This window comes from Colobus angolensis, unplaced genomic scaffold (assembly GCF_000951035.1).
Source record: "Colobus angolensis palliatus isolate OR3802 unplaced genomic scaffold, Cang.pa_1.0 Scaffold282, whole genome shotgun sequence".
NCBI lineage: Eukaryota > Metazoa > Chordata > Mammalia > Primates > Cercopithecidae > Colobus > Colobus angolensis.
Window position 1 is genome coordinate 192,731 of NW_012116066.1, and position 10,243 is coordinate 202,973.

General features: G+C 44.4%; 1 protein-coding gene across 1 annotated transcript in view; it reads left to right on the plus strand.

Annotated features, from left to right (window-relative positions):
* The window catches only part of UPF3B (UPF3 regulator of nonsense transcripts homolog B (yeast)), a 21,318-nt gene extending 18,679 nt beyond the window's left edge, over positions 1-2,639 (plus strand). The window contains exon 10 of the mRNA XM_011948712.1: positions 1,641-2,639. Within this exon, the coding sequence (XP_011804102.1) occupies positions 1,641-1,790 (150 nt within the window). The 3' untranslated portion in view covers positions 1,791-2,639. The remainder of the gene's footprint in view (positions 1-1,640) is intronic.
* The last annotated feature ends 7,604 nt before the right edge of the window (positions 2,640-10,243 follow it).

Here is a 10,243-nt window from a genome sequence, read left to right on the forward strand (position 1 = left end):
TGGTCTTGATCTCCTGACCTCATGATCTGCCTGCCTCAGCCTCCCAAAGTGCTGGGATTACAGCATGAGCCACCATGCCTGGCCAACTTTTTTTCAGTCTTGACTGGGCTTTTATTAACTTACTATAGAAATTGTAAACATACACAAAAGTAGAATAGAGAATAGTATGATGGGCCAGGTGCAGTGGCTTACACTTGTAATCCCAGCACTTTGGGAAGCTGAGGTGGGTGGATTGCTAGAGCCTAGGAGTTCTAGACCAGACTGGCCAACATGGTGAAACCCCGTCTCTGCTAAAAATACAAACATCAGCTGGATGTGGTGGTGCACACCTGTAATCTCAGCTCATCCAGGCTGGAGTACAGTGGCACGATCTTGGCTCACCACAACCTCCACCTCCTGGGTTCAGGTGATTCTCCTGCCTCAGCCTCCCGAATAGCTGGGACTACAGGTGCCAGCTACCATGCCTGGCTAATTTTTGTATTTTTAGTAGAGACGGGGTTTCACCATGTTGGCCAGGCTGGTCTCGAACTCCTGACCTCAGGTGATCCTCCTGTCTTAGCCTCCCAAAGTGCTGGGATTACAGACGTGAGCCACCGTGCCCAGCCTAATGCCTTTTTTTAATAGGACCTAAACAAATTCCACAAATTATACTTGCTTGAAATGTCTCCTTCAGTTCTCTTTCGTTTTTAATGTATTTTTTGAGACAGTCTTGCTGTGTCACCCAGGTTGGAGTGCAGTGGCATAATCTCAGCTCACTGTAGCCTCAACCTCCTGGGCTTAAGCGATCCCCCCCCACCTCAGCCTCCAGAATACCTGAGACTACAGGCATGTATCACCACGCCCAGCTAATTTTTAAGTTTTTTTGTAGAGATGAAGTCTCCCTATGTTGCTCAGGCTGGTGTCAAACTTTTGAGCTCAACCAATCCTCCCAAAGTATTGGGAATACAGGTGTGAGCCCTGCACCCAGCCAAGTTTTCTTTTAATCTAAACAATTTCCCCTTCTCTTGTTTTCCTACCATTTGTTGCAGAAACCAATTTGTCTTGTAGGGCTTTTCTTATTCTGAATTGGCAGATTACATCCCCATGGTGTTAACATGTTCCTCTATCTTCTGTGCTTCCTTTAAAACTGGCACTTAGGGCCTGGCATGATGGCTTATGCCTGTAATCCCAACAGTTTGGGAGGCCAAGTCAGGAGGATCACTTGAGCCCAAGAGTTAGAAACCAAACAGGGCAACATAGGGAGAACCCGTTTGTACTAACAATGTAAGAACAGCCCAGCGTGGTAGCGCGTGCCTATAATCCCAACTACTAGGGACCTGAGGTGGGAGGATCATTTGAGTGTGGAATGTCGAGGCTGCAATAAGCCATGATCGTCCCACTTGCTCTTCAGCCTGGGTGACAGGGTAAGGCCCTATCTCCAAAAAATAATTTACCCAAGCATATAAAATAGTAATTACAAAATGGTTGCTTTTCTTTGGAGATGGAGAGAGGAAGTAGGCAAGTTGTCATTTACCACGCCCTCACATTTTTGGTCTTAAATGACTTCACTTGAGTATACATACATAACTATGACTCTTAAAAATCCCATATAAAAGCTTAATAGCATTGTTGTAACAGTAACATATTTTATTGTACTTCAGGATCGTCCAGCGATGCAGCTTTACCAACCAGGAGCTCGAAGCCGAAATCGACTCTGTCCCCCTGATGACAGCACCAAATCTGGAGATTCAGCAGCAGAAAGGAAGCAGGAAAGTGGTATTAGCCATAGAAAAGAAGGAGGAGAGGAGTGATAAGTCCAGATGGCCTTAGGTGTCCTGACTGTCTAGGCAGCCAAAGAGCACACGTTAAGCAATCCAGAAGTGCCTTCAGGGCAAAGGAATAGAGAGAAAGGGAGTCGCTGTGCTGGTGGGGTACACTGCAGAGGAGTAAGTCTTGTGTCAAAGCAGGAATCTGATCTGAGGTTCAGGTACAATTTCATTGCTTTTGCAATTTCTACAATTAATTTTAAAGTGTCAGAAAAAGGTGACGGCGAGGACATGCATTGCAATTTGCAGGGGGAATTGTCAAGGAAAACTTCATCACATATGACACGAGAGAAAAGTAAGAGCTGGTCCTAAAATCAAAAGCTGTTGTTCATCCTGAATTGAATTTTCTGAATTTGGGTAGAGCAGAGTCGCTTTGAAGCCTTGTTCCGATCTAGTTCTATTGCATTGTTGATGATAAGTGTTGACTTTGGGTAGTGTAGAAGCAACAAGCATGTCCTTGTAGTACAAGTACAGTGAAGGATAGATCACACTTTCATTGATGCAAAAATTTAAATAGTTATGTTACTTCTGTATCCGGTGTCCTAAAGTTTTAGGATTAGTTTTAGTTTTTTGTTTGCTTATATGAGCTTAGCATAAAGAATATTTTTAAACATCATGTTTTGTCTTCAGCATTTTTTCTATTAAGAAGTGAAATGTAGTCCTTGTTTGATTCTTGACAATCCAGTGTGTGTTTGATCTTAGGTCTCATGATCTGAGTGCATACCCTCTCCAGGAAGGAAACTGCACCAATGTCTATTCCTGTTAAATAGCAACTTTTAGTCTCAGCTTGTTTTGTTTTGATGTCAATAAATAGTAACAGCATTCAAGTGTGAAGCTAAGTGTGTTTATTAACTTTACTAAATAGCTATGAGTTTTGAGAAATTAAATTTTTGACATCTGACATCACTCACCTTCTGGCGAGGCCGAAGGGAGCTTTAACTCATGTCAGAAGGTGGCAGGAGCAGTCATCTCACCCAAAACTTCTCTACAAATAAAAGTCTATTAATTTAAACAAAATAGGCTGGACGCAGTGGCTCACGCCTGTAATCACAGCATTTTGGGAGGCCTAGGTGGGCGGATCACTTGAGGTCAGGAGTTCGAGACCACCCTGGCCAACATGGTGAAACCCCATCTCTACTAAAAGTATCAAATTATCTGGGCGTGGTGGCGGGCACCTGTAATCCCAGCTACTCCGGAGACTGAGGCACGAGAATTGCTTGAGCCTGGGAGGTGGAGGTTGCAGTGAGTCAAGATCGTGCCTCTGCACTCCAGCCAGGGCAACAGGGCAAGACCCCATCTCTAAAATAATTTTTAAAAATTGGCTGGGCATGGTGGTGTGCACCTGTAGCCCCAGCTACTCAGGAGGCTGAAACTGGAGGATCACTTCAGTCTGGGAAGTCAAGGCTGCAGTGAGCCATGATCACACCAGTGCACTCTGGCCTTGGTTACAGAGTGAGACCCTGCCTCAAAAAATTTTTTAAAATTGTAATTTACAAATAAATATAAACGTTAGAAACAATAGGAAAGCAAGTGTTTGTTCATTTTCTGCCTCCTTTTCTTCAGATACATGTTTGATTTCTTTGGAAATAAAGGTAGGATGGAGACAACTCAAACCCTGGCTATCTAAACAATAATTGAGCACCTCAGTATGTGTTGCCATTGACACTATGGTAGTGAACACAACGTGGTTGCTTTCTCATGAAAAACAATCTTGAATTGTAATCCTCATGTGTCTAGGGAGGAACCTGGATTATGGGGACAGTCTCCTACATGCTGATCTCATGATAGTAAGTCTCACAAGAGCTGATGGTTTCATATGAGGCAGTTTTTCCTATGCTCGCACTTCACCTCTAGTCTGCTGCCATGTAAGACATGCCCGCTTCCCCTTTTGCCATGATTATATGTTTCCTGAGGATCCCCCAGCCATGTGGAACTGTGAGTCAGTTAAACCTCTTTTCTTTATAAATTACCCATGCTCAGGTATCTCTTTCTACCAGTGTGAAAACGGACTAATACAGCTGTGAAAGAAATGGAGATATGGCCGGGCACAGTGACTCACACCTGTAATCCTAGCACTTTGGGAAGCCAAGGCTGGTGGATCACCTGAGGTCAGAAGTTTGAGACCAGAACGGCCAACATGGTGAAACCCCGTCTGTACCAAAAATAGAAAAATTAGCTGGGCATGGTGGTGCACACCTGTAGTCCCAGCTATTCAAGGGGCTGACGCAGGAGAACCGCTGGAACCCAGGAGGCAGACGTTGCAGTGAGTGGAGATCATGCTATTGCACTTCAACCTGGGTGACAGAGCAAGACTGTTTCTTTTTTTTTTTTTTTGAGACGGAGTCTTGCTCTGTCACCCAGGCTGCAGTGCAGTGGCTGGATCTCCGCTCGCTGCAAGCTCCGCCTCCCGGGTTCACGCCATTCTCCTGCCTCAGCCTCCCGAGTAGCTGGGACTACAGGTGCCCACAACCTCGCCCGGCTAGTTTTTTTTTTGTATTTTTTAGTAGAGACGGGGTTTCACCGGGTTAGCCAGGATGGTCTCGATCTCCTGACCTTGTGATCCGCCCATCTCGGCCTCCCAAAGTGCTGGGATTACAGGCTTGAGCCACCGCGCCCGGCCAAGACTGTTTCAAAAAAAAAAAGAGAAAAAAAAAATAAATGGAGATACATAGGTTAATGGTGCTAATGAAGCTTTATTTTAAATATGAGAAAGTATGTTTAGAAGCCAAAAGGAAAGCTCTAGAAGGATGAACACACAAGAGAAAGAGACAATGAATACTGTAGGCTTCTTGCAAAGGCAGGTGTAAATGGAAGCCAAGGTAAGAGGTTAGAGGAGTTGGCCCTAGGAGAAGCAATGCTCCTGAACCACTAGGCATGAGTTGACATCCCTTGCCTCTTTGTCTAGCCTGTTGCCAGGCATCTCAAGGCAGTTGTCATATCAGCACCTCCCTCTTTTGTTCTACTTGCCTTGCCTGTCCAGCTCTGGATAAACCACCCATCCCCACTCCACCCTCTTAAATTTCTTCCATTTGCTCATTCATTTAGCAAACATGTACCAATCACTGACTGTGTGCCAGGCCCTGGGGTCAAGGATTCAAATAAGTCCTTGTCTGTGTTGAACTCATGTTTCAGTATTGGCAAGAGACAAATAGCCATAATCAGATCATGATGCACAATGTCAGAAGGGTTGTAGTAGCACAGGGTGTTGTGGGAGCCTCCTGCCCCTAAGCTGCAAGTGTTGCTGGAGAAAATCCCTCAGCCAGATCAACTGGTGAAACCACAGGAGGGCCCTCCCTCCTGTTAAGCAATTTTTAAAATCCATCTTTAATTGATATCCCTTCCCCCAATACCACCTTTCTTCTTCTAGTTTGCCCCCTTCCTCTCCTTTCTTGTGTTGTAGGCAGCGAGGGTGAGGACCAGTTCATCATAAAGTGTAATTTCATGTCCTTAATAATTATAGGCCAGGCACCGTGACTCATGCTTGTAATCCTAGCACTTTGGGAAGCCAAGACGAGAGGATCACTTTGAGGCCAGGAATTCAAGACAAGCCTGGGGCCAGTGTTGATAGCTTATGCCTATAATCCCAGCACTTTGGGAGGTCAATGCGAGCAGATCACTTGAGGTCAGGAGTGTGAGATCAGCCTGAAAAACATGGTAAAACCCTGTCTCAACTAAAAATACAAAAATTAGCCAGGTATGGTGGTGCATGCCTGTAGTCCCAGCTACTTGGGAGGCTGAGGCAGGAGAATCACTTGAACTGGGGAGACAGAAGTTGCAGCGAGCTGAGATCACACCACTGTACTCCAGTCTGGTGGACAAAGCAAGACTCTATCTCAGACAAGAAAAAATAAAAAATAAAAAGGAGAAAAGAAAAGAAAATAAGTGGGCCAGGCATGATGGCTCCTGCAGGTAACCCTAGCATTTGGGAGGCCAAGGTAGGAGGATCACTGAACTTCAGGAGTTTGAGAACAGCCTGGGCAACATAGGGCAACCCCATCTCAGCTAAAATTTAAAAACTTAACCCAATGTGGCAGCACAGGCCTGCAATCCCAGCTACTAGGGAGCTGAGGTAGTAGGATTCCTTGAATCTGGAATGTCGAGGCTGGATCATGCCACTTGCACTGCAGCCTGGCTGACACAGTGAGACCCTATCTCCAAAGAAACCATATAAAATAATAATTATGAAATGGTTGCTTTTCTTTGGAGATGGAGAGAAGTGGTGGGCAAGTTGTCATTTACCATGCCCTCATATATTTGGTCTTAAATGACTGGGCTTTAGTATATATTAATATATAAGGTATAACCTGAAAATCTCATGTAAAAGCTTAGTAGCATTGTTGTAACAGTAACATATTTCATTGTACTTCAGGATTGTCTATGGATGCAGCGTTACTAGCCAGGAGCTCAAGGCCAAGGTCGACTCTGGCACCCTGTTGACAAGTCTAGAGATTCAGCAGTAGAAAGAAACCAGGAAAGTGGTATTAATCTTAGAAAAGAAGGAGGAGAAGAATGATAAGTCCAGGTGGCCTTAGGTGTCCTGACTGTCTAGACAGCCAAAGAGCATGTTAGGCAATCCAGAGGGCAAAGGAATAGAGATAAAGGGGGTTGCTGTGCTGGTGGGGTACACTGCAGAGAAGTTTTGTGTCAAAGCGGGAATCTGATCAGAGGTTCAGAATTGGAAGTACTATTTCATTGTTTTTGCAATTTTACAATGTATTATTTATTTATTTATTTATTTAGAGGCAGTTTCGCTCTTGCCCAGGCTGGAGTGCAATGGCATGATCTCAGCTCACCGCAACCTCTGCCTCCTGGGTTCAAGCGATTCTCTTGCCTCAGCCTTCTGAGTAGCTGGGATTACAGGCATGCACCACCACACCTGGCTAATTTTGTATTTTTTAGTAGAGATGAGGTTTCTCCATGTTGGTCAGGCTGGTTTCGGACTCCCAACCTCAGATGATCTGCCCGCCTCAGCCTCCCAAAGTGCTGGGATTACAGGCATGAGCCACTGATCCCAGTCGGTCTACAATTTAAAGTGTCAGAAAAAGCTGATGGTGAGGACATGCATTGCAATTTGCAGGGGGAAATGTCAAGTGAGGACTTCATCACATATGACCGAGAGAAAAGTAAGAGCTGGTTCTAAAATCAAAAGCTCTTGTTCATCCTGAATTGAATTTTCTAAATTTGGATGGAGTAGAGTCACTTTGAAGCCTTGTTCCAATCTTGTTATATTGCATTGTTGATGATAACTGTTGACTTTGTTTAGTGTAGAAGCAACAAGCATGTCATTGTAGTACAAGTATGGTGAAGGATAGAACAAATTTTTGTTAATGCAAACATTCATTCATTCATTCATTCATTTATATATTGAGATGGAGTTTCATTCTTGTCACTCAGGCTGGAGTGCAGTGGCGCAATCTCGGCTCACTGCAACCTCCGCCTCCCGGGTTCAAGCAATTCTTCTGTCTCAGTCTCCCAAGTAACTGGGATTACAGGCACCTGCCACCCTACCCAGATAATTTTTGTATTTTTAGTAGAGTTGGGGTTTCACCATGTTGGCCAGGCTGGTCTCAAACTCCTGACCTTAGGTGATCCGCCCGCCTAGGCCTCCCAAAATGCTGAGATTACAGGCGTGAGCCACCGCGCCCACCTGCTACAAACATTTAAATAGTCATGGTACTTCTGTGTCCAATATCCTAAAGTTTCTGGATTAGTTTTAGTTTTTTGTTTACTTACATGAGCTTAGGATAAAAATATTGTGAAATATCTCATTTTATCTTCAGGATTTTTTCTGTTAAGAGGTAAAATGTAGTCCTTGTTTGACTATTGACAGTCCAGTTTGTTTTATCTCAGGGCTCATGATCTGAGTGCCTACCCTCTCCAGGAAGGAAACTGTACCGATGTCTGTTGCTGTTAAATAGCAACTTTTAGTCTCAGCTTGTTTTGTTTTGATGTCAATAAATAGTAACAGCATTCGGCCATGCGCAGTGGCTCACGCCTGTTATCCCAACACTTTGGGAGGCCAAGGTGGGCGGGTCACAAGGTCAGGAGTTCAAAACCAACCTGGCCAATATGGTGAAACCCCATCTCTACTAAAAATATAAAAAAAAACAACGCCAGGCATGTTGGTGCGTGCCTGTAGTCCCAGCTACTCGGGAGGCTTAGGTAGGAGAATTACTTGAACCCAGGAGGCAGAGGTTGCAGTGAGCCAAAATTATGCCACTGCACTCCATCCTGGGCAACAGAGGGAGATGCCATCTCAAAAAAAAAAATAGTAACAGCATTCAAGTATGAGGCTAAGTGTAGTAAATACTAAATAGCTGTGAGTTTTGAGAAATTTTTGTTACTGAATTAACCTCTTTGGAGTTTGGATAGCAGATGAATAATATTAGTTTCTGCCTTCACTAGCATGCCTTTGTTTTGTCTACCAGGGAATGACCAGTTCATGGTTCACTCTTATATTAGGTCATTCTTGCATTGCTATTATGAAATACCTGAGACTGGGTAATATATAAGAAAAGAGGTTTAATTGGTTCACAGTTCTGCAGGCTATACAAGCAAGACATCTGACATTGTTCATCTTTTGAGAGACCTCAAGGAGCTTTTACTCATGGCAGAAGGTGAAGGAGGAGCAGGCATCCCACATCACAGAGTGAGCAAGGGATTGAGTGCGGGGAGGAGATGCCACACTTTACAACAACCAGCTCTGTAAGAACTCACTATGGAGAGGACAGCACCAAGCCATGAGGGATCTGCCCCATAACCCAAACACCCCACCAGGCCCCACCTCCAACACTGGGGATTATATTTCCATGAGATTTGGGTGGGGACAAATATCCAAACCACATCAACTATTCTGGTCCCATAAGAACAAAATGTTTAGACAACATCCTTGAGCTTTTGCCTGATTTTCGTTCATCCTGCCAGCCCTTCCTGAGCCACCGTGTCCAGCTTTATATGGATTTTTAAAAGAACAGAGGCCAGGCACGGTGGCTTCCACCTGTAATCCCAACACTTTGGGAGGCCAAGGCAGATGGATCACCTGAGGTCAGGAGTGTGAGACCAGCCTGGCCAATATGACGAAACCCCATCTCAACCAAAAAATACAAAAAAAAAATTTAGCCAGGCGTGGTGGCACGCACCTATAGTCCAAATTTCTCGGGAGGCTGAGGCAGCAGAATGGCATGAACCCAGAAGGCGGAGGTTGCAGTGAGCAGAGATCACACCATTGCACTCCTACCTAGGCGACAGAGCAAGACTCAGCACCCCTCAACGCCCCCACCCCCGGCAAAAAAAAAAAAAAAGGCCGAGCGTGATGGCACACGACTGTAGTCACAGCACTTTGGGAGGCCAAGGTGGGCACTTCACTTGAGGTCAGGGGTTTGAGACCAGCCTCTCCAACATGCCAAAACCCCGTCTCTACTAAAAATGCAAAAATTAGCTGGGCACAGTGGCAAGGGCCTGTAATCCAAGCTACTCGGGAGGCTGAGGCAGAAGAATCGCTTGAACCCGGCAGGCAGAGGTTGAGTGAGCCAAGATCGTGCCACTGCTCTCCTGCCTGGGCGACAGAGCCAGACTCCATCTCAAAAAAAAAAAAAAGAAAAGTTTCTGGAAAATAGAAATAAAAGAAACAAATATAAACTTCTCATCGTAACATGTAACATCCACCAAGGTCAAGACACTTTCATAAGCAACGATACTTTCTATCTATTTATTTACTTTTGTCTCTTGCTCACAACAATTACATTCTAACCATTTCATCCATCCCCTAAGAAGTGGAGGTCCTAGGAATTTAACCACATCAATGAAATCTTTTTTACATTATTAGCTGAAGAGAAATGGGTACCCTTTACAGACTTTTTAAGATTAGGAAACAAAAAGGAGTCAGAAGGAGCTAAATCCCAACTGTAAGATGGATGCCTAATGGTTTCCCATTGAAACTCTCAAAATTGCCCTTGCTTGATGAGAGGCATGAGCAGAAGCATTGCCGTGGTAGAAAAGGACTCTCTGGTGAAGCTTTCCTGGGCATTTTGCTACTAAAGCTTTGGCTTTCTCAAAACACTCTCATAATAAGCAGACATTATTTTTCTTCGGCCCTCCAGAAAGTCAACAAGGAAAGTTCCTCAAGCAGCTCCAAAAACTATTGCCATGACCTTTGCTCTTGGCCAGTCCAGTTTTGCTTTGACTGGACCACTTCCACCTCTTTGGAGCCATTATTTTGATTGTGCTTTGTCTTCAGAGTCATACTGAGAAAGCCATGTTTAACCTCCTATGACACTTTCCAAATAGATGCTTCATGATCTATTGGTTGGTACAAACATAATTGCAGCTTTTGACATTCCATAGCATAAACTGCAATTAATATGCCGCAACCTAATATATCTCACTTGTTTAAAATTTCCATTGAAATCTCTGTTCTTGTCTGCAGCTGATCTGGTTTC